This window comes from Oratosquilla oratoria, chromosome 8, assembly GCF_046742065.1.
Source record: "Oratosquilla oratoria isolate Oo_2021 chromosome 8, ASM4674206v1, whole genome shotgun sequence".
In the NCBI taxonomy this organism is placed as follows: Eukaryota; Metazoa; Arthropoda; class Malacostraca; order Stomatopoda; family Squillidae; genus Oratosquilla; species Oratosquilla oratoria.
Window position 1 is genome coordinate 76596868 of NC_134784.1, and position 25970 is coordinate 76622837.

General features: G+C 43.2%; 1 protein-coding gene across 11 annotated transcripts in view; it reads left to right on the forward strand.

Moving 5' to 3' along the window:
* Positions 1-25970, forward strand: part of LOC143027843 (AKT-interacting protein-like) — a 150016-nt gene that overhangs the window by 110143 nt on the left and 13903 nt on the right. For 9 of the 11 annotated variants that reach the window (XM_076189493.1, XM_076189502.1, XM_076189495.1 and 6 more), the window contains 2 exons: positions 16892-17178; positions 24930-24994. In XM_076189493.1, the coding sequence (XP_076045608.1) occupies positions 16892-17178; positions 24930-24994 (352 nt within the window). Of the gene's footprint in view, positions 1-12968; positions 13647-15202; positions 15698-16891; positions 17179-24929; positions 24995-25970 lie in introns of those variants that run through there. The other 2 variants (XM_076189492.1, XM_076189498.1) reach the window with 2 other exon arrangements.

Consider the following 25970-nt stretch of genomic DNA (forward strand, 5'->3'; position numbering starts at 1 on the left):
TAGAGCATTCAGTGAACCTTTTGTACATAACACATTGCCGAGTAAGACTTAGGGTAAACATACATAACCGGGTCTGCCGCCTCCCCTTCCAGTCTCCCGCGCTTTGAAATGAAAGCGTCTTAGACGACGTGACGTCATAATGTCGTTGTTGTCGGCAACAGTAACGGTCGCTCGGCGAACAAGGGAAGGGTTTTACTTGTTCTAAAGGGTTGCGCTGTAGGGAAGCTGTTGAGGAAAGTTGTTAGGTTGTGAAAGGTGGTTTTGTGTATTTAAGAATTAGCTGGAGACTTAATTTGCCTGCACACAAACACATACTTGTACAAACCCTTGCTTTCTCGCACGCATGGACGCTTGCGATAGCGCATAGGAGCACGGAGAGCAAACATAGACTGTACTCGTATTTCGTACCAGTGCGCGCATAGATCTGTAAATATATAAAACGCACGCACCCGCTTGCACACACACACACACACACACACACACACACACACACACACACACACACACACAATGCATGATGTGTGAAACTTGTTAGTCTTAAATATACGAAATATGAGACATTGAAAAAAGGGGATGACAATTGGAACTGCAACAACAAAGGTAAAGTGTTGATAATGACAACAAAAGAAACTCCATGGAGAATCATCAACCAAGAACGTGTCTGAGGCATAGAAACACGAGAGAGAAAAAATGCTGGTTAAGAATCGAAATCATCTCGAAGTAGATGGACCAGTTTTTGTGGACCGCATTCTTGAGAGCGATTGCGGACATCCAAACCTGACCCACTGCATGCCGGGACTGTGCAAATAGATTTTGGTTTTGTATTAATACAATTTCGTCGAATTTTTTTTTAGCTACAAGGGGATGACAATATGTAATGTATCGAATACCCGACAAAAGGTCTTAGCCTCTCTCTCTCTCTCTCTCTCTCTCTCTCTCTCTCTCTCTCTCTCTCTCTCTCTCTCTCTCTCTCTCTCTCTCTCTCTCTCTCTCTTTCTTTCTCACACATACAATTCCGTACCTTGGTTTGTTTTGAAATATAAATACTTCATGTGTAGGTCGCTTTTTTCTGTGGCGATGTGGTCAGTCTGTCCAGTGCACAGTAGGTAAACGTATATTAGGTCGGTGCTGAGCAGGTGGAGGCTTGTGTTACCGCCACACCCAGAGGCAAGTGGGCTTTAGGCTCACCCCATTGTGTGCGTGTGACTATGTGTTTGTTTATGTGTGTGTGTGTGCGCGCGTGTGTGTGTGTGTGCGCGCGCGTGTGTGTGCACTCATGAAGGTGTCACGCCAGACAAAAAAAATCGAACCAAATCAAATTAGGGCCACAACATTTACTTTATATTATCTATTTATTGTACTTGTTTACTTGCTTATTTATTCATTTGCCTTTGGGTGTATTTTCACTTATAAGACTTTACCACGTTGACCTCAGGCTGTCTGTGATCGCTTTCGTGAGTGTGGGACATTAATCACTTGTCTAGGAGTCATTTTTCAGCTGATGAAAGTAGTTGGAAGTTATCCAGAACAAAATTCACCGACTCGCTGATGGGTCCGTGGGGCATTTAGTCGAAATGCGAACACCAATATAAATAAAACGGGAAGTCTTTGGTATTAAAACATGCTGTGTAAAAGAAAACGAACACAGTATTATTTTATTATGCTTATTTTATTTTTAATTTTATTTGATTTCTTAGTAGTGCCGTCATTTGAAAAAAATATATATGTTATCCCATGTTATTGTTTTTTCTTGTTTCTTATTTTACGCTGGGATTGGGGTTTCCCTTAATTAAAATCGCCTGGTAGTACCCAGGACAAACGAATATCATTAGCTGATGTGCGTATAAAGGCCATTTTCTCGTTCACTTTGACGAGGGAATCGCTCTTACGGATCAGCTCCTGCCACAAGTGAAACTAGGGTTTCGAGCCGAGCGCGCTAACCACACGGCCACCACGACTCCCGCAAGCTCTCCAAGGACACGAGAGCACGGCCAGTAGCCACCGAAGGCCTCTTCCCCCTCTTCTTCTTCCTCTTCCTCTTCCTCTTCCTCTTCTTCCTTCTCTTTCTCCATCGCCGTCTCGTCTTCCTCCTCTTTTCCTCCCCTTGGCAGAGTGCCCGTCTTCTTCCTCTTCTTGCTCTTCTCCCTTCTGCATCGCCCTGTCCTCTTCCTACACTTCCTTCTTTCCTCCTCTTCATCTCCATCTTCCTCCTTCCCTTTCTTCCCCTCCTCCATAGACTTCCCTCTTCCTCCCCTTCCTCTTCCTCCTTTTCCTCCACCTCCCGTTCCTCTTCCTTTTCTCCTCCCTCTTCTCTTCCTCATCCCATTTCCGCCCCACCCGCATCCTCCTTTCCCCTCTTCCCTTCCCCTTTACCTTCTCCCTCTTCCTTCTCCTCCCCCTCCCTTTTACTTTCTCCCTCTTCACTCTTCCCTCACCCTCTTCCTTCTCTTCCTCCCCTCCCCTCTTCCATCTCCTCCTCCCCTCTTCCTTCTCCTCCTCCCCTCCCCTCTTCCTTCTCCTCCTCCTCTCCCCTCTTCCTTCTCCTCCTCCCCTCCCATCTTCCTTCTCCTCCTCCCCTCCCCTCTTCCTTCTCCTCCTCCCCTCCCCTCTTCCTCCCTCCCCCACCCCTTCCCCTCCCCCTTCCCCTTGAAGAACCCCCCCATTGTTCATTGTCGGGTGCAGTGCCCACGGTGAGTCATGACATTGGTACTCTCCCCCTGTTGTCTCACCACCCGGGGCACGGTCAGTCGAGGTGGTGCGGTGGCTAGCGTGCCCGGCCTGCGATACTCAGGGTTCTGGGCTCGATTTCTGATCTGGTGGATTTTTATTTCTTCCCGCCCGTGGGAGTTACGAGAACATGACCAATTGAGCGACATCATACGTCTGGCAGCGTGTGTGGCATTCACTGGTGTTATGGTTGACTTTGCTGTGAATTGGTTTTGGATGAATTTAGACTATTTGACTTTTTTGCGGACTATGTCTATTTTCGTTGATATCCTATGTTTTTTCACATTTAACAGCGAATTCAGTTGACTCCAAATACATAGATTCGAGAACGGGAACTAAGTCACAATAGATTAAATTGCATAATTAAAACACTTTTCACAAAAACGGTTGAAACGCTGCCATCTCAGTAATGATAGACAACAACGAAAATTTAAAAGTATCTCATTACGTTTAAGTACTAAACAATATGACACAAACGACAATGATTTTGGGGGAACACAGAGCATTGCGGTGTCCGTCTCCGTGTCTATTAAATTACCCCTGAGTAAGCAAGAATAGAATTCTTTCTTCGCGGGTACCTTCCCCGATTTAGTAGCCACTTCATAAATTTAATGTAACCTAACCTAACCTAATTCACCTTGACATAAGTGTTGAAAATATTGTGACCAGAACGCCAATACACACACACACACACACACACACACACACACACACACACACACACACACACACACACACACAATATATATATATATATATATATATATATATATATATATATATATATATATATATACATATATCAGACAATCTCCTTGTCAGTAGCGCACGGGATTCGAATCCGATGCGTCTGGAAGTAAACTCCCAAGACACACTCGCCTTAGACCGCTCGACCACTTGACAGCATAAAACCATGAGAACTCATAGTCAACCTGACTATCGAGATTGGGGAGGGCGCTTACTACACCCATTAATCACCCGTTTCACCCCATGGCTGTTGCACCCAGTGGGAGTAGTAAGCACCGGAACGAATCCCTTCACGCTTGTCGCCAACGTAACTATTTGAGAAATTCGCTAGTGAACAACGACATCAATCAGACAATCTCCTTGACAGTAGAGCACGGGATTCGAACCCGATGCGTCTGGAAGTAAACTCCCAAGACACACTCGCCTTAGACCGCTCGACCACTTGACAGCATAAAACCATGAGAACTCATAGTCAACCTGACTATCGAGATTGGGGAGGGCGCTTACTACACCCATTAAAAATTAAAAATAACATGAAAGGAGAGTGGAGCGTGGCCGGAATAAATGCCTTCACGTTTGTTGAGTACTGAGGTGCTATATTGACCCTGTCTGCTGTTGTGTGTTACTAGATGATGAAGTAATGTATAATTATGCTCTTTTATCCTATATTACACCACTATCATAACACTGAGTATACGTATTTACCCTGTAGTAACTTAATAAAGTTTACTAGAATCTTTATACAACAACTTTTGATTAAATGAAGTAGACGATATCCATATATTTCGATCACAGACTGTGATCCTCTTCAATGGAATACTGAAGAGAATCAGTCTGTGATCGAAATATATGGATATCGTCTACTTTATTTCTTCTTATCCAACACAGTGGGTCTTTGTTGATTTTTATTAATGTATTACGATATTGTAGTTATGTATGTATATGTGTATATATATATATATATATATATATATATATATATATAGTGTGTGTGTGTGTGTGTGGAAATAAGCTCCACCGCAAGGACTCAAACCTTTGCTGTGGCAACTGCTTATTCTGAAACAAAGGCAACAGTATCAAGCCAGCCAGCCCATACAAAAGGAACCACCCGATTCTCGGCCTGGAGGTTCCCCAACGGTACTAGGCCAGCTCGGTCTCTATTCTAATTTATTCTAATTTAAAAAATTACACACAACATATATATATATATATATATATACATATATATATATATATATATATATATATATATATATATATAAATGAATGAGAAGATGAATAAATGAATGGGTAAATTAATATATGGAATTAGAATAAATGAAATACATAATTAGGTACCTGTACAGATGTGGCCATCCGCTTGTTATCTGCCAAGGCCGCACACACCTCGCAGTCGACAGTTTGTAAAGTACACTAGGTCAGTGGTCAGCGAGCTCTCAGTTGCGCTTTCGTTTGCTGACAGGCCTTTGCTGACCCAGATCAAGGTCATGAGGTTTCTGCTGAATTGCAAGCTCTGCTGACTCTGGTCTCTCTGGTGTCACCATGTTATCAAAGTAAGGATAGTTCTTTGTAATGGGAATCTATTAAAATTGGAAGTTCTACAAATTTTTTGGAACGAAAAGTTCCGAATTACACATTATTCTTGAGATCGGTAAGATGTTTTTTTTAATATACTGTTGTCTCTAAAAATGTTCAGTTTCCAAGAACATTGTATATTTTTCCATTGATTTTTAGAATGCATAATTAATTTTATATTGTTATGAAAAAAAGGTCACACTATGTACAGACGCACGCACACACACACACACACACACACACACACACACACACACACACACACACACACACACACACACACACACACACGTGCTCAGAGAAACTACTTTCTCACTTAACGTAGTCACATATCGTATCACTCGGCATTAATTACAACCGTGAGAATGGTTCCGTCTTCACCTTTATTGTGTATGTGTGAGTGTGTGTGCGTGTGTGTTAATCATGCTTGTGGTGTTGCTGCATTGGAATCTGAGGTCGACGGTGTAAGATTACTGAATACCAACTGAGGGACAGACGATCAAGAGGCCAAAGCTGTATGTGTGTGAGATTCACCATGGTCTTGGTCTTTCGGATCACGTGTTGGACTCGTGATCCACAGCTATTTCCCTCCCGGAAGAGAGCTCAGAGCTCGTATATGACCGGTCTATGGGTAATACTATGACCGTACACGCACACACACACATCCAACTCCCCGCCCACGAAAGTTGGAGTAACAACCCGCAGCATAGCGATACTGAAATTATTTCAGCCCTGGGCGGGATTTGAACCCAGACCTACGTAGTGGCAGCCAGGAACTCTACCAACTGCGCCACGAGTTATGTGTGTGTGTGTGTGTGTGTGATTACATGGGGTTTTACATTATCAAAATAAGTTTTTAATACTCCCTCTCTTTTTCTCTTTCTCACTATCCCTCTCGTTATCTCTCTCTTCCATCTGTCCCTCTTTTCCCCACTCCCCCATTCCTTTCCCACACACTCCCACTTTCTTCCCTTTCATATTTCCTCCTGCATTGCCTCTGTCTTCACACCCCCTCTCCTCCTCCTCCTCTCTACCGCTGTCCCCTACAGCAGTGCGGACTGAAGGCATGTTGGTGTTTGCATCATGTTGTGAGAACAGTGACGGTGCGAGTGTTGGTGTGTGTGTGTGGGGGGGGGATGTCTCTCCTTCCCCCCCCCTCCCACTTCCCCCCACCTCACACGCGCCCGAAAAGAGGTCCAGCCCGTTTGGTATGCAGCTCCCCCTCGGCGGGTGACTGCCCCTTCCAGTACCCCGTGGGTGTGGGTGGGTCCACCTGGCTGGGCCTAAGAGGTGAGCTGGACTCGGCCTCATGCTTTGTGCCGGACTCGTTCGATGTGGGTGACCCTGGTGGCCACAGTTCCATCTCTCCATCCACCTGCAGGTTGCAGTCATAAAGATGCTCAACGATTCGAACCCTAGGCCGTGTGGGAGCAGACATACACGAGCCTAGTACGCTATCAACTGTAGCAAGTGGTCTGTCTTATACATCCTCCCCGTGGTACAGTTGGTACCGCACAAGGCTCGTGTAAGTCTAGATCTTTGTAGTATACCGTTGTTTCTGTATTGGGACACTTGCTCTTTCAGCTTCAGGGGCACGTGTTCGATGCATTTATGAAATAGATATCCTATTCGACTTCAAGTGGGGGGACAGCGCTCCCCAATTTTACAAAATTACATTAGAAATACGTTCCTTCTCTGATATGGTAGATGTTACCTTGTAGGGCAATGTGTAGGATTGATTTTCTTCTTTACATTTTTTCATAAGCGTAACTGGTATTTTGTTTGCGTCCTTTGCTAAGGTGACCTCCCATGTATGCTTTATTCACCCTGTCGCCAGGGGATTTTAATCGGCTGTAGGAACGTATACTCAACGTTTTGATTAATTCTCTGCCAATGATAACTTACTCGAATTTATTTTTATTCTGCCAAATACCAGAAGATTTTGTTCAGCAAAGGGAACGACTTTGTGTTGAGTGCATTTTGGGTGATGGTATTAGGGGTCAGTCTTAGACACTGCTTTGTTGACAGCCGCACAAACTTGCAAAGAACACTTTAGTCCGTATGCCTCTGAAGACCACTGATGGCTTTCGTCTGATCTCTCTTCAATTTCCTGTTCTCCAAACGCCAAGCGGTCGACAGAATCCCACCCATCGCCTTCTCTCCGTCGATAACACGATGGCTGTTGATTAAATATAGTGAGAGTTTTACCCGTTAATATTCATGCAAAATATGTAGAATTAGCGTGAGAATACAACCACGCCCACTTAACCATTATGCGAAGTCCTCAGGGACCAACTCTTTAAGTGTCCCGTCGACCGCATGGCGGCGCTACCATTTTCGATGGCGATGGAGCCCACAGGAGTGGACTCAATCGAGTATAGTTCATCCTTAATGGCCATCAGCAGGACCAGTCTATCCTCTGATGGACGGTACAGCCCCAGTACCTCAATAGCAACAGCTTGATCTATGTTGCCAAGGTTGTATGCTAGGTGAGGAGCGCAGATTGAGGTGTATAAGCGTGTTGGAATGGTTGCGGTTGTGAGTGTAATCTGAAACCAGAGTAATCAGCTCGACCATAGTGACTAAGGTGATAGCAATGAAACGCGATACTAGCATAAGGCACCCATGGTGCATGAACGCTAGTGTAGATTTGTCATTGTGATGTACATTGAGTTTGGAGGCGTGGAGACAAACGAATTTGTGGTTTCTGGTCTTTACTTTCCTCGTCCAGACTGAACTACATCCTCGGAGCATACTCTGAGGAAAACAATGGCAGTTGCCAATGGTGATAATTACATGCAGATAGTGGCTGTTGCCACAAGAGTTAGCTATTTATAATTTATTCTCTGCTATCTACATTTTACTCTTATTGCTACAATGTACAATGCATGGACTGAGTATGGACACTCAGTATTTATGGACGGATCATTTATTTACAAATGGGAACACACAAAAAATATATATTTGACTTATGCAGATTTGGAATTTGGCAATGTTCAACCAGGTGTCCAACCGCTCGGCCCAGATGACCGCTGTGAGGTCAAACACAATAAGGGATCCCTTTGGAATTCTCCGAAGACGTCGGACGTTCATATTGCACTAAATACGTGCGCGCGCGCATGTGCACGCTAACCATCTAAACTCTAAAGCAGCGTTTCTCTACCAGGGTTCCCCGGAACCCTAAGGTTCCGCAAAAGGTCCCTAAGGGTTCCGCGAGAACAAGTGAGATAAGCTAATTCACTTGATTTATTATTTAATTTTATATACGTAATATAATTAAGCACCCTAAGGTTCCGCAAAAGGTCCCTAAGGGTTCCGCGAGAACAAGTGAGATAAGCTAATGCACTTGATTTATTATTTAATTTTATATACGTAATATAATTAAGCACGCGCGGCATATTCTTGGTTATTGTAATAATGTAATATAGACATCATCCTATCTAACCTATTATTACAATGAAAATAAAATGAGAAAGATATGGTATATGTTTTTTTTTTTTTTTTTTTTTTTGCGCAATTTATTTTGAAGGTTACGCAAGGGGAAAGGTTTGAGAAACGCTGCTTCAAAGGATTGAATATTCCCTTCAATCATCTTGCAACACTTTCGCAATGATATATGGATAAGGAAAAAAATTGCTTTGGTGATGGTGAATGTGCACTAAAACATCAGGCAAAGAGGCGCTTAACTGTTGCGAAAAAACCGTAAGGAGGCCGAGGAAGAGAGAGTGGGGGTGGGGGGAGGGGGGCTGATCTCCGAGTTCGGGTGTATAGAATCGGCGAAAATTCAATACTTTGTTTACCACTAATTGATCCATTTTCTTTTGGATGGTGTGGGATGACGAGGCGCATTTTCTCTCGATCACGAGATCATCACGTCTTGAGTTGGGTCATAAAAACAATGTGTTGGACAGACATGTATGGAGAAAAAAATATTGATATCGTGTTCTTTAGGATAGTGCTGGCATAAGGACTTCATTTATATATATATATATATATATATATATATATATATATATATATATATATATATATATACACACACACACACATACATATACATTTTAACAACCACAACGCACTTTAATTTTAAGCCATCAACGTCGGGAGACCCAGTAGAGGTCACATGCAGAAATTGAAATGCGGTGCTGCCGAGGACTCGAACTCAGCGATCACATGACAAGTGCCGTAGTAACTAACCAACTACGGAACTTGTCATGTGATCGCTGAGTTCGAGTCCTCGGCAGTACCGCATTTCAATCTCTACATGTGACCTCCATTGGGTCTCCCGATGTTGATGGCTTAGAATTAAAGTGCGTTGTGGTTGTTAAAATGTATCTCTAATCACTGGGACCCATTCAGTGTTGTACACACATATATATGTATAGGTATATATATATATATATATATATATATATATATATATATATATATGTATGTATGTATGTATTACTGGCGAAAAATGTAGTAACACTTTTGTAAATCATAACTAACACCACAGTTGGAACAAAAGAAAGCTGCCTAGTGTAGGCCTTATGGTCTCTTGCAGTCTCCTTCATTCTTATGTTCTTATGTAAAGATCTTAATACGCGAGTCTATATATTGCGACTGCTAACTGTAATCCTCTGGAGTAGTACAAAGTTGGAGGGGGATCCTATTATGTCCGGTTTGTTCGTTACAAAACAAATTGCCAACTAGCATCCTCTCACTTCCCCTGACCCGACCTCACGTCATCCTCAGGTCACCAGAGAGTGAAGGTAGTGGTATTTACTTTTTCCCTAGTTCCTTTTCTTTTATAAAAGGTTGCCATGTAAAGATAGCATCCTCCTCCCACTTTGTACTACTGAAGAGGATTGCAGTTAGCAGTTGAAATATATAGACTCGCGTATTTAGCTCTTTTGTTCCGACTGTAGTGTTAGTTGTGATACACACACACACACACACACACACACACACACACACACACACACACACACACACACACACACACACACACGCGCGCGCGCGCATAAATGTATGTATGTATGTACGATCTGGTATTCGAATTCTTCGTCTTGTTTTCCTTCGTCTTCTTTTTCTTCATGTTCTTCAAAAAGATTCGTTCTAAATTGATTCAGAATGAGGAGTCATCATTATTATTATCATTATTATTGTCATTATTATTAATTATTATTATTGTCATTATTATTAATTATTATTATTGTTGTTGTTATCAATATATCCAATAACCATTAAGACTGTTTTTGTGCGTGATTCGCCATGGTCTTACGTGCTGTATTCGTGATCGACAGCTATTACCTTCCCGGATGAGCGTATTTCCTTAATTATTTACGACATTTTAGCGTACAGGAAGGGAGCTACGCTCAAGGGATCCCGCCCCTTATTTCACAACCACCATAGCTAGTTTTAAGCTTTATGTATAGTTCCATCTGGGGCCATACCATTTAAGAGTGTGAATGTGTGTGCGTGCGTGTGTTGGTGTGGGTGTAGGTGCCAATCATTAGTAGCGAGTAGCGAGTTGGTTTCTTATAGAATCAGCTGGAACATGAAGACATGCCCTGAAAGGTAACTCTTCCTCCCTTCCACCTTTGCAACCCGTCTTTTTCTCAAAATCAGATCCGGTAATAAATTTTCTTTCCAATATACTCACCCATCTCTCTCTTACCTCTGTAAAACTGAAATTGTCTTATATGGTTTCCGAGCATAGATCCTGGATACAACCTTACCGTGTACTAGTCTCCGACACCTGTGTCCGTCCCTGGTTCAAACGATGGGGGATATAAGCGTATTCCATTGCTAGACCCCACTCCGTTTGTTTGCTGCATATCAATAGGCACCACGCGCGGCCACCAGTGGGCAAACCTCACGCCAGGTGGGAACGGTGGCGGGGGCAGGAGGAGGAGGAGGAGGAAGAGGAGGCGTTGGGTCTTCCCTTGTAGGTCGCTTCCTCATCTGGCACGCATACTAATGGTCAGAGGCTGAGGTCCGGGGAAGGTGGACCAGGGTGCTCCGAGGAACCTTGAGATCCTGAGGGGACCAGCTGGCCGGACACGCTGCCCCTCGACTGTGCTCATTTTCTTCCCTCTTCCTCCTATTCCTTTTCTTCCTTTTCTTTTTCCCTCTTTTTCCTCCCCCTCTCCTTTCCTCTCTCTCTGTCTCTCCGTCTCTCTCACCACTCTCCTTCTCTCTCACCTCTCTCTCTCTCACCTCTCTCTCTCTCTCTCTCTCTCTCTCTGTGTGTGTGTGTGTGTATCTGTCTGTTTCTCACTCTCTCCCTCCCTCGTCTCTCTCCTCTCTCTCTCTCTCTCTCTCTTTCTGTGTCTGTCTGTCTGTCTCTGTCTCTCACTCTCTGTCTCTCCCTCCCTCCCTCGTCACTCTCTCTCTCTCTCTCTCTCTCTCTCTCTCTCTCTCTCTCTCTCTCTCTCTCTCTCTCTCTTTCTCACACACACACACACACACACACACACACACACACACACACACACACACACACACACACACACACACACACACACACACACACACACACACACACACACACACACACACACACACACACACACACACACACACACACACACACACACACACACACACACACACACACACACACACACACAGAGCTGTGATTCGTTACTCCAGTTCTCATGGGCGGGGAGTTGGGGGCGTGTGTGCGTGTAAGGTCACAGCATCACCTATAATTGGTCATATATGAGCTCTTAGCTTTCCTCTGGGAGTGAAATATCTGTCAGTCACGAGTCCAACAAGTTATCCAAGACCATGGTTAATCACACACACACACACGCACTAGGAATGCCGGACGAGAAATTCCAAAATGGGAAGGGAATTAATATTAGAGACAAATGAGAAGAGGCCCAAGGCATAATAAAGGGTGATACTAATACATTCTTTTTCTCGTTTTTTTTTTTTTATTCTTTCCTTCAACATCTTTTTTTATTATTATTTTTCCTCATCAGTGATTCCTTTTCCTCCTTGTGAGTGGAAAAGATTACATGATGGGGATACATTTATTACATTTGAAAATTTAGTATTGGGTACCATAGAGGCCACATGTTATATACAAGAGTGAGGTCTATAATTTCTTCCATTGGCGTGGTAGCTAGCTAGGTTTTTGAATTTAATTTATATTAACAACATGCATCCTTCAACCTTACGTGTTGTTGTGGAGCATTGGTTTCCACCTCGTTTCGAACTGCATGGAATCTGGGTCGAGTCAACAGTGATTATCACTTTTCGTGGTAGGCTAGGACATAGGGTCAAGGTGACCGCATTGATCGCAATTAATCTCTCTTTATCTCTCTCTCTCTCTCTCTCTCTCTCTCTCTCTCCATTTCTCTCCATTTCTCTCCCACTCTCTCCCTTTCTCTCCCACTCTCTCCCTTTCTCTCCCCCTCTCACCTTCTCTCTCCCTCCCTCCCCACTCTCCTCCCTCTCCCCCTCCCCACCTCTCTCTCACTCTCACTTTCTCTCTCTCTCTCTCTCTCTCTCTCTCTCTCTCTCTCTCTTTCTCCATATCTCTCCCTTTCTCTCCCCCTCTCACCTTCTCTCTCCCCCTCTCACCTTCTCTCTCCCTCCCTCTCTCCCTCCCTCCCCTCTCTATCTCTCTCTCTCTCCCTCCCTCCCCTCTTTCCCTCCCGCTCCCCCTTCCCACCCCCACCCTCTCTCTCTCTCTCTCTCTCTCTCTCTCTCTCTCTCTCTCTCTCTCTCTCTCTCTCTCTCTCTCTCTCAGTGCGACGACGTGCTCTCTGAGAATCCAAATATACATATGTCTGTTCATGTGTGCGCGCAGGGATTTTCGTGTATCCTACCTGCCCATGTCCGTGCTCTTCCGTTCACAAATGAATTCTGTTCTTTTGGGGTTTAGGTGCGTTTCCTCACGTATCTATTGACATCTTTTTCAGGAATAACGTTTTAGTGGTTACAAAATTCCCGTTTTGTGTGTGTGTGCGTTGTTTATGACTTAAAGACCCGTTTAGAGAGGAACCTTGGGATGCCAGCGTGTCTTGCCCCAGCAGGAAATGACCCTGGATCCCTCGGGGCACAGTGCCAAAGTTCGAGGGAGGTGGTAGTGAGAGGATGAGGGTGGTGTGTTTAGTGTAGAAGAAGAAGTCAAGTTTGTGCCTTAGTGAACATGGTTCTCTGTCGAAGACCACCACTAACAAACACGAGAGTCACTTCGTGTGGAAGACTTTCATCGGAAGCGACGTACGATCGAGCATGAAGAAGACGAGACTCAGGAAGGAAAGTCTTTTGTGCGTGTGAGAGACGAGACCCTACCAAGACTCTTATCCGACAACCGAAAGACCGGAGGCAAGGGCGCTGGGATGCGGGCGAAGGGAGAGGGCGCCGCCCTGAAGTCAGGACGCGCCCTCCCCAAGTCCCACTCCGAACCCCCCAAAAGCGCCCCGAAGGATGGGGGTCTGCGGCAGCGAGGGAACAAGCGGGGGACCAGCAAGAGTCCCGAAAGGGGCCATTCACCCCGGAGGGCCGAAGAGCGCATGCGCGCTGACCGCGGACAGAGTCAGCGCCGGCCAATGAGCTCGCTAATCTGTTGCTGTTTGGCAGCACCCGATAAACAGGTAAGAGGGATGGGGCGGTGGTGGGGGTGGGGGGTTCTTCCGTAACTCAGGGAGGCGTGGCACGTGACGCCACGTGGCTTGTTTTCATCTTTCTTGAGTGAATTGACCTGGTTTTGATTGGACCAGAAAGTCGAAATTGGTGTCTTGGCTTTGTTTGGGAGAGATGCGCACCGTGCTGTGTGTATGTACATTCGAATGTGTTTGAATAAGCTGCGTGTATTCCATATTTTTTCATATTGACAAATAAATGCTTCGCAATTCTAAGGTTCTGTTGAATGATATATATTATTGTTATTGTTCTTTATCATTGCTGACAATTGCTACTCCCAATGGCATGTATTGTTTTAGCTTAGTAATGATATCTGTCAACAAGACAAAATAGACTACTGTATATAGATGAAACAAGACTGCGGTTTTCTGTAAATCCTGAAGACGGTCAGGCTTTTCGCAATGCAAGGACCTCAAGCGAAAGATAACTGTAATATATTTGAAAATTGAAGTTCTTAAGCAATCCTTACATGATCTGTATTAGTGACATAATCGGATAAATCATAATGATCCAACAATACTATAACTGCGTTATCAATAATATTGTATAATACTGATTGTTATGTAACGTTAAATTGGCCCTACACGATCAATATTACTACACAGTATTCTTTATCGTACAACATTATTGAGGGTGTAGGGATGGTATTGAAGAATGACCCAATATATTGAAGACAGATTACAGGCCAAACACATGTGCCTCTTCAGTATACCATCCCTACGCCGTCGATAATTTTGTACAATACGGAATATTGCGCAATAATATTGATCGTCTAGGGCCCGTCATACAGTATGGTTGTGTCGGATCCTGTGGTGCATATGGAGGAGATTGAGACTGGCTAGGTGCATTCGAAGTTGATGACATAATAGAAAGGCGACCAAAGCTCCACACAATATTGTAGAATTAGAGGATCAATAGTCGGTCAGAATTAGTGCCTATGCCATGAAACAGTCTGGAGTCGTTCAAGAAAAATGTCATATTTTTGGAAAATGACGCGGCGACATTATTTTGTTGCTTTGGTTTGGTTGTATCTTATATATGTGGTACATTTTTTAATACCATATAATTACTACTGCTACGTTTTTCTTCTTTAGAAGGGTCAACAAATGGGTGTTGGATGAATGAAGGATGAGTATGCCTTGGTTGGGGTCCTCCCCCCTCTTAACTCTGCGGTGAATAGGGTATTTTTCTAGGGAAATAGAATTTTGGGGGGAAGGACTAGTGGGTGACAAACTAGAACAGAGAGAGAGAGAGAGAGAGAGAGAGAGAGAGAGAGAGAGGTGGGGGGAGAGGGGAGGGTGAAACGGATGGTCAAGGCCGGGCGATAGCATTTGTTTCAACAAAGAGATCTAATCGCATCCTGCTTTGCCCTACGCCCCACAGCGACAACTGACAACGGTAGATCGGCCGCAAGCCAGACCCCTAACTTAGTAACCGTGTGTCACTCGACGCTGACGTCCGTCCTCCACTAGTTCAGGTCCTCCTTGGAAATCCGCACCATCGAGGCTAAGCTGCAGCTTGTCGTTCTTCAATAAGAGTCTTTGGAGGCGTGTTTGTTGACTAACAGAGTGAAACGTGCCAAATAGTGAATATGTACGATCTTCAGAACATTTGCTTTCGTAAAGTCACTGGCATCGTCTACGTTTTAGGCGTGTGTTCGCATTGGCAGTAAATCTAATAATGTTTTAGTCGTTTTTATGACTTGTGTTGTAATCGTATGCTAACTACCGTAGTGTCACCCAGTCTTTATAAGAATATTGCTTTCATAATAACATTAACATTAAAAAAACTGAAGTATAGATCCTAATGTTTCATTAAATCTGGTTTCCACAAGAGAAGGCTGGTATGGTCGTAGTGAATGGTGTTTGTCATTTAATTGTTAAAGGTGACATTTTTGTAAATTATATAAAGTGGGAACATCATGCCATCGTGGTAACTTGTGATCGCGTGTCAAGACACAATGATGAGTCGTAGGCGTTCTAAGAGCCTCTTCTTCGTCCCGGTAAGGATTTTCTCTCTCTCTCTCTCTCTCTCTCTCTCTCTCTCTCTCTCTCTCTGTATATATATATATATATATATATATATATATATATTATATATATCTATATCTATATATATATATATATATCTATATATATTTATATATATATATATAGTTTGATTCCACACTACTGTAGATTATTTTTTCATCTCAAGTTACGGTCACATGAAGCCATTCTTTCACACCTGCAGCCCAGGAACGTTCTTTATAGATTCTTATCTGGCTAATGCTATGGTTTGATTTAGTTGGGGGAGATGAGAGCTAAATGAAGTCTTAATTGGTCGAGACAAAAGACTGTATACATTGTGTTTTACTTCATCAAAATGCTTCTGTTTTTCACAGTCTGAGCCGAATACGATCAGCCGGCAGCTGCAACAGAATCTGTAAAATGTAACTGGTGAAAGGGGTGAAACTTAATGAAACCAAATAATTAAATGATTAATCCTCTCCTGATTATTGATCTTATTTGTTTATTTGTTTCTTTTATTTTGTTTTATTTATTCACCTGTTATGATAAGAGGTTTGGATTTGAGTTGATTGTGATTGTTTATCGTGTTTATAGTTCTGTCTGTGAATGTACCATCAGGTTGGACTGATGTTTATGGTTCTGAGTTTACTTTGGATGTTGTTCCTCTTGTTAGTCGTGAGACCAAATTGGTTTCGTATTTGTCGTACTCTCTCTCTCTCTCTCTCTCTCTCTCTCTCTCTCTCTCTCTCTCTCTCTCTCTCTCTCTCTCTCTCTCTCTCTCTCTCTCTCTTCCCAACTCCCTCCCCTTTCACTCCCCTTTTCTCCCCCTTTCGCTCTCTCTTCCTCTTTTACCTCCTCTCTCTTCCTCTCTCGCCCCCTCTCTCTCCCTCCCTTTATCTCTCTCTCTCTCCTTTCCCCTCCCTTTCTCTCTCCCTTCCCCCTCCCTCCCTTTCTCTCTCCCCCTCCCCTCTCTCTCCCCCTCTCCTCTCCCTCTCCCCTCCCTCTCCCCCTCCCCCTCCCCTCTCTCCTCCTCTCTCCTCCTCTCTCCTCCCTCTCTCCCTCCCTCCTTCTCTCTGCCTCCCTCTTTCCCTCCTTCCCTCTGCCTCCCTCTTTCCCTCCCTCTCTCTGTTCCTCCCACTCCTTGTGTCCTTCATGCTGCCCTTTGTTGATATTATTTTTCTTTTCAGCTAACAGACAGTGGGGGCCCCACTGGCCCGGGTGGAGGTGGCAGCAGCAGCAGCAAGAACAACAACAACAACATTAGTGATGGGGGTCAATTGGAGAGCGGCAGTGGTGGAACCTTAACAAGGTCTGGGTCGACGCGAGGGTCCCTACGGAAAGTCTTACCGTCTCTACCGGATATGGATCAACAGCTCAGCATGGCCGCCAAGATGATTGACCGGAGGTCATCCACCCCAAAGGGCAACCACTCATACAGCCCATATTTCCTGGAGTACTCACTTCTGGGTGAATAGTAAGTATAAATTCATTGATATCCCAACCTTTTCCCTTCTGTATGTAAAGTGTGAGCAGTTATAGATATGTGAAGTTCTCTGGGGTACAGCTTATACCTAATTCTGTAGAGCTATAGAGGAGATGAATTGGTCTATAGGATGCTGGGTTTTCTGGTTTGGTTTCAGGATAGTGATTATGTGGGATTTTTACCAGCTTCTTGGGCTGCAGTTGTGCAGCCAGGAATGGTTCAAGATATCTGTCAGGGATTTTATTGCTACAGGGCCAGGGGGTAGTATATTTTGTCTGGTTCTTTTGTATGTGAATTTTTCAGCTTCTTAGTGTTTTGCTTGGAAATGGTGGAGTAGCTTCCATGTGAAGGTTTATTTTTTGTATCTTTTTAGTTGTCTTTCTGTTTTCTTGTTTCATAGGTTTGATTTTATTTATTTATTTTATTTGTTCATTTATTATTATTATTTTTTAACCTTTGTAAATGATATTGCATCGTTGTTCCGGTATTTTGTTCTTTGTTGCTCCATCTATTTCATGATTGGATATAGTATTGATTTGTTTACTTGTGTTTGGTATGTATTGCCCATCCAAAAACCCATCCACTGCCTTCCCATCTTAACTCCTTGTGGATGAAGGGTCATCCTTGTCCCCTGCCCACTGCTTGGGTGAGAGACAATGTAGCAAGTTGTACAACCACAGTAGGGCCCAACAGCTGAAGCTGGTTTACCATACCATTTCATTACACCTAGATCTCTTAATCCAACACTCGCCAACTGCCACTCGTGCAGGTATTTGGGCCCAGGACACAGACCCACTTCAGACATTGGCCCAGGACATAAAACATCACGAGTTCCCAAAGTGGGTTTATATCATGGGCCCAAATGTCCACACAAGTGATGGTTGGTGAGTGTTGTATTAAGAGACCTATTAGGTGTATATGGCAACCCCCGTCACCGACCTGAGAAGTATACTGAGTAGACAAGAAGAAATTCCTTCAGACTATGTCTTTTCCTCCTTCATTTGCTACCACTCCACTCTCGCCTATCTCTTGCCCTCTTCTTTCCCTGCTTTTAATGCCCTTGTTTCTGCATCCATCCACCTCATTTCTGGTTTGTCTTCAACTTCACTCTATCCACCTGCATTTTCCACACTTTTTTGTTAGTCTTTCTTCACTCATTCTTTGTATAAGCTCAAATAGTCCAAGCATTCATACATGTATATGTACATACATGCAACACAAATCACTAAAATGCGTGAATGTAAGATTTCACAGAAAACCACTTGGGAAATAAGACACTATGATATGAACGTTTTTGTCTCTTCAGACATTTTCAAGGAATACAGAATGACAATGGGTAGAAACATATATGTAGAAAAGTAGTTGACAAGACGGGAACATGTGAGGTCACACAAGACAATTTTTCACCAAAGTGTATCAGGGCTAGGACACACCATAAGCTGTTACATAATCAACAATTTTCTTAACAATGAAATTATCAAGTTTATATAAGCCTAAACTTATGTTCATGATGTTATCAAAAGAATGTGTAATGAAACTTAATAAATGAGTAAATTGTCACACAACACCTCCAGGTAATTATATTGGTTCATATACTGCTTTTTGGGGAACACTATGAATTCACCAACACTCTGAGCATTGAAACACCCCCAAACCATGAGCAAGTCTGGGTGTTTGGTGGTCCCACAGGTGTACCATGGGTCTAGTGGGTCACTACCTCTGGCCTGGTACCTATGTCCACCACGGTTACAGGTGATGGTGAAGGTGGCTTTGTCACTCCAAAGTACCTCAGACCACTGTTGAGGAGTCCAATTACAATATTTAAGTTCAAAGTCTGGCGTACATTTCTTCTGCCACTTGATAATGATGGGTTTTTACCTGCCAGTGGCTACTGTAGCCCAGGTCAGCCACCCGCCTGTTGACTGTTCTTATGGACACCTCAGAAAACAGATGTGAGTTTTTTCTTTCAATTCTTTAGCAGTTATGGTAGGTGTACTCTCCAGCTGCTTTTTGAGCTCAGTCAAAGTTTGTACAGATGTCTTCCTCAAGGGGCCAGGCTGAGGTTTAGCGGACAGTAACTTGACACCACCATTGGCCTTGAAACACTTCACCCAGTTTCTCATAAATCGCTGACTCACACCATCATTCACCACTATTTCTCTTGTCTGGAACCCAGCATTGTGAAGTCCTGTTATCTGAGCTATAGTTACAGGTGTTAATGACTTCTTTCTACCCATAATCACAAAGGTATAGGCCAGAAACCAAGGGAAACCCAGACAAAAGATGGGGTGAATAAGAGAACAAAGGCACAACACTTCCTCTCATCATGGCAGCCGCATAGGCGCTGAGGCGGTACGTGGTGTTTGTTGGGAGGTAGTGACGTCATGCTAATAGCTGGTACCTGGCACAATGTTGTGACAGAATAAGACCTCCCTGTACAGTAGGCCATTGTTTTTTGTCACGGCATTATTCCGGGGTGCTCACCTGGCATAATGCTGTGATGAGCACTGTATATACATAAATATATATATATATATATATATATACACAGTAAACCCTCGATATGTGGACAGGTCTGTTGTTGTATCCAATGGAAATACCAGACAGATCCGTTATATCCCAAAGTTTGTCTGGTATTAGAAATTAGTACATACATATACCAAAGGTTTTTTTTTCCCCTTACACAGGAGGTAGCCAAAAAACAAAGGCACAGAAACCACTCCTACACATTCCATCCCCTATATACTCCACCACCATCTACCCTCTTCCCTCCCTCTTATCTTGGTATCTCCTGGATGATGGGTCATCCTTGCATCTTGTCCACTGCCCTGGGTCAAAAGCAGTGTCGCAAGACACAGCACATCCACAGCAAGGCCACTTCATTAAATTGGCGACCCCCCCCCCCTCCATCCCTTTGTGCAGAAAAGGAGAAGATGGGGAGAAATCCCTTTGGGCTACATCAATTTATTTCTTATACATACTACCTCACCCCCCCATCCCACACCCACTCACCCTCATGCATCACAGCATCATCCATACACAACCATTCTCCATTCACCCCTATCTTCTGTCCTCTCCCATCCTCCCTCAACAGACATTCCCCCCTTCCCCAGAGCCCCTTTTACCCCATCCATCCATCTCATGCTAGGTTGCCCCCTCATGTTCACTCCCTCCACCTCTGCGTTCCACACCTGTTTTACTAATCTTTCTTCACTCATACTTTCCATGTGTCAAAACCATCCCAATACTCTTTCATTAACCCTATCTCCCAACTCCCTTTCTACCTCTGTTCTCCTCCTCACCTCATTTCTCACTCTATCCAGCCTAGTTACCCCTATCATACTTCTCAGGCATTTTATCTCAAACACATTCAAACTCCCTCTCTCTTTCTCTCTTAAGTTCCATGTTTCTATCCCGTACAGTGCTGTCAGCACAATTACTCCTTCATACAATCTCCTCTTAGCATCCATTCCCAAATATCTAATTCTCATTACACTTTTTAATCCCCAAGGCATTTACTTGCTTCTCTCAATATATATTCTACCTCCACCCCCATTCCTCCCTTTCCTGCCACATTCGCAACCAAGTATCTAAAACCATCCACTTCCTCCAGTCTCTTTCCCTTAATAATCACTTCCAGTCTGCTGCAGTCTGGGGTATTGGCCGCATGTTATTGTGGCAAAGTAGCATGCAGTTGATACTTTAGTTATAGGGAGTGCCCCTATGGACCAGAGCCACACATCATTTTGTCTGTGATAGAGGAAGTCTCTGTTCATAAAGAAATTATGACACTTATTATAGTGTGACTGTCCCTCCATTATGCTGTCCCGCCACCCCTTGTTACTGTCCTGTACCATTTCTCTGAATATTCATTCCCCCCCCCCCCTTTTTTTTTTTTTTTTTTTTTTCCCTAACCCTGTGGTGGGGGAAAAGAATGTTGCCACCAAGCTTCCCACTTGTGTTGTACAAGGCAAAAAAAAAAAACAGGATGGGGACATTCCTAAAGGGGACATTCCTAAAAAGTAAAGAAATTAGAAGGATTAGAAATTACACTAAACCCTCAATATAACAGACTGCAGCGGTTTTGGTGAGTTCGTCTCCTTTATTGTAAGGTACGAGTGAACTGATTTTACATGCGGCGGAAGCCGATACATATATACTGCGTGGGCAAGTTACCCGTGGTGCGTAATTAGGTAATTGCACTGGGTTAGGTCGGGTCAAGCAGGGTCGTGCTGGCAGAGAAGCGTCAGGTCGTGGACATCAGTCACATTCCCTGCCACGTGACTTGTCGTGGCTGTACAATACTCCCCTCTTAAATTTGCCTTGGCTTAAGGGGGCGTTCTGCACGTGAGAATTTGGTGTGTGGAGTGTCGAGGTGTGCCGGTTTTAGGCGGTTGATGGAAACCCATTCTGGCCTGCCGGAGATGGAGATGCGGAAGGTCTTGTCTTTACGTCCAGGGACAATATGGGGGCCAGTGTAGGGACAGGTGAGTGGTGGGATGTGAGCGTCCGTCCTCAGGAAAACGTGCGTCGAGGTGTGGAGGTGTTTTGGGAGGTATTCCTTCACCTCCCAGTGATGTGTCGGCACGCATGGGGCAAATTTGCCAACAATGCGTCGAAGCTGTTGCAGGCTCTCGGGAGACTCCTGTGGAGGGAAGAATTCTGCGGGCATGACGAGGGTTTGGCCGAAGACCATCTCTGCTGGAGACATGTTGAGGTTGTCCTTGATGGCTGTCCGAAGGCCAAGGAGTATCCATGGTAGCTGGGGTAGCCAGGAGCCGTTGTTGCAGCGTGCCATAAGAGATGCTTTGAGTGAGCAGTGGGTTCGCTCGACCATGACGTTGGCTGTGGGGTTGTAGGAGGTAGTGTGGTGGACTGTAGTACCCAGGAGTTCAGCGAGAGAGTGCCACAGCCGCGACGTGAAGCAAGTTCCTTGGTCGGAGGTGACGTGTTCCGGGAGGCCAAATCTGACTATCCATCCACTGAGAAATGCTGTAGTGCAGGATGAGGTGGTACTATCCTTCATGGGGATGACCTCCATCCAGCGGGTCGATCTATCGATGGCGGTGAAGAGGTAACGATGGCCTTCCGACAGGGGGAGTGGGCCAACGACGTCGACATGAATGTGTGTGAAGCGTCGTTGGGGCTGATGGAATGATCTGATGCCTGATTCAGTGTGGCGTGCGTTAACTGTAGAAAAAGGCAGCAGCTTCAAGGAGACGGCGTTGACGGTGTTGGTAGCAGACAGCATGGCATCGGGGGTGGCGGCGGTAGATGGGTCCATTGTCACTCCAGGGTCACCAGTGTAGTGATGCTACTATTGGGGAAGAGAAAGAGGTTTTGGTGAGTTCGTCTCCTTTATTGTAAGGTACGAGTGAACTGATTTTACATGCAGCGGAAGCCGATATATATATACTGCGTGGGCAAGTTACCCGTGGTGCGTAATTAGGTAATTGCACTGGGTTAGGTTGGGTCAAGCAGGGTCATGCTGGCAGAGAAGCATCAGGTCGTGGACATCAGTCACATTCCCTGCCACGTGAATTGTTGCGGCTGTACAAGACGATATGGGGACAGGGGTCTGTCATTATATCCAAAAATCTGTTATAACCGAGGATCCCTTGCTATTACAGATGAAAAACCGATATAGCAAGGGTTTGTCTGGTCAGATTTTTTGTCCATTATATCTGATATCTGGTATATCAAGGGTTTACGATATATATATATATATATATATATATATATATATATATAAATATATATATATATATATATATAACTTCCCACCTTGTGAGGGAGATGAATTTTGTATGTAAAGGTCAGTATAGTGTTTAATAGGGCATGGTCTGGTTTCCTATGAATTTTAGGTTCAGATTCTAGGGTTGCTTGACTTCATGGATATTTGGGCACCTTTCTTTTTATTTTATTTCTGTACAGTTGAGGTACAAGTGATTTCTTTGTCCTTGAGAGTTACTATTTTTTACCAGCCAATAGGATATTTTCTGTGATGGAAGCTTGTTGTGAATGGATGAAAATTGATCCAGGTTGAGTTTGTGGGATTTGCTTCCTGTTTCATGGATTATTATTTTTTTTTTTCTTTTCTTATTTCTTCCTCTTCTTCTTCATTTCTTCATTATTTCTTCTTCTTCTTCATTATTTCTTCTTCTTCTTCTTCTTCTTCTTCTTCTGTTTTTATTATGTTTTCTGAATTTTAGTTAGGTAAAAGACTTTTCGTAGGGAGGTTGTCAGAAGTGAGGTTTTGGATAGCTTATTATGTGGTATACATGTGAATGGATAGGGAACATAATTACAGGGGGTCCTTAAGTTACAATGGAGTTCTATTCCTACGCAATATTGTAAACTGATTTTTGGCGTAGGTCTGAACCAGCCTAAGTTAGAACCTTCTGTAGTGATTTCTTTTTCTTTGATCCACTGCCATCTGAAGAGTCTATTTTATGCTTGGGAGCCATAATGAAGGTCAACCCCCCACAAATATATATAAACGTATGTGTGTGTATATATATATATATATATATATATATATATATGTATATATATATATATATATATATATATATATATATATAGATATATATATAGATATATATATATATATATATATATATATATATATATAAAATAAATAAATAGATAAATAAGCAATCCAAAATTAAGCTTTCTTTCTGTCTATTGTTGCATGATGACATATTCCTTCTCTACACTTACCAACTAGTTTTTTGTATTATAAACAAAGTAAAAACATCAACAAAGGGGAATGTACAAAGACAAACACTGCCAGGTTTGGTTGAAGTAGTCATCTTTTATTTGGCTTTAAGAATTGAAGATGATTAGCATAGCTGTTCAAGGATTGAGCTGTTTTTTGTTTGCAGTTTGGTGGTTAGCCAGGTGGGGTGGTGTGTGTTCATGTTTCTTCCAAGGATATATTTTGGAATGTTGTGTAGGGTTTGGATTTGTTGTATATATCCTGTGGAGTAGGGGTGTGGTGGCTGGTATATGTTTATATAAATTGACTCCCTGAATTGTAGCCATAGATTGTATTTCTGATTTTTTGTCTTGAGGAGCTACTTTATTCTGTTTATTTGGAAATTAGATATTCTTAATCAGTTGTTGCTTTAAGTTTCACTAAGTGGGAAACCTGCATCCTCACAGTGGCTGGCAGTGGTCCTTGGGGCCCGCCCACAGATCTCCCCAGGGAGAAAATGGGCTGTTGTCTGTGTTGTATTAGTGTGGGACTTTCTGTGTCATTGGGTGAAAGTGGTAGGGTTAGAAGGGTAGTCTCTACTTGTCAGCTCCCCATGTGTGAAAAATTGTAAGAAATACAGTTGAAGTTGATAGGTGTTGGGCTTAATCCAGAGAACAAGTGTCATCCCCTCAAGGCTGCACCTCCTCATGGAGGTAAGGAGGGCTGACAGGTTTTGAAAATGGGTAGCTTTGTGTCTTGCAGGACCACCACATGAAGGTACCTATCACTGTTTCCTTAGATGTTCTCATTAATTTGAATCATCTTTGTTGTCTTAACTAATTGTTGTGTAGTTTGTGAATGTTGAGAGTGTGGTCTATAGGGATATTTTTGTTTCTTATATAGGAATAGCATATATGCTGTGTAACAAATTTTTGTATCTTAGAAGTTTATAGGGCCTGATGATAAAATGTCACAGTGCTTTGATGTGTATATAGATAATATTCTTACTTCATTCATTTTATGTGATACCAACTTTTTTCAGCAATTTGTTACAAAATCAACGTGTTTCGGGTGTATATGTGATGCCAGCTGCTAACTCACCCCTTGGTAAGTAGGCCTCCATCTAATTGGGTTTCTGGAAGTCTATAGCTTTGTGCGTGTGTAATTCCCCTAATTGTAATATACAGGAACAAACCAATACATGTAGGGTCACACTTCTTTGTATATCACTCAAACTTAGATTAATATTCAGTTTGCAAAGATGGTGTGTGGGATAAGGAGGATGGCTGGAAATAGAAAGAAGAGCAGTGAATGATGGAATGAAGAAGTGATTGCAGATAAGAAATGGGGAACCATGAGTAAAGAGCATGGCAGTGAAAAACAAGTTGTGGGAGATTAAAAAAAGAGCAGGTGTGAGGTAGAGGAAGAGAGAGATGGATTTGGGATAGAGATAGACTAACTAGCATCAGCAAAGGAGATATAGTCAAACATATAGGTAGACTTAAAGCTACAAAACCCTTGGGTGGGTCCAGACAAAATTATCCCCAGTGCTAAAAAGAGTGCAAATTTGAAATCTTTGAGCAGTTAACCTCTTCAATACGAATCAGTTATTTGCGCATCACAATATGTGCATTACAAAATGTAAATTTACTGCTGTTATACTCCTCTTTCACTGTGAATAAATATAATGTGATCAAGCCTGTTCATAGAATTCAGGGGTCACTCAACTACAACATAAATATAATCAGGAAGCCGATGCCGGCATCCTTATATACCCCACTCACAGCTCATAATGCATACATAGGCATCATCGTATTCAAAAGGTTAATGGAAATATTTATTAAGTCGGTTAGTACTAGATTCATGTCTAATTTTTGGGGTCAGGCAAAGATTGTTCCTGTATTTAAAAAAGGTGATAAATCATCTTTACATAACTACTGACCAATCAGTTTATGGATAAAATGCTGGAATCATTAATAGTAAATAGTATCAAGGAAACTTTATAGAGGCATAATCTGATTCATATCTCACAGCATGGGTTCACCAAGGGTAGATCGTGTGTAACTAATCTTTTATCCTTTTA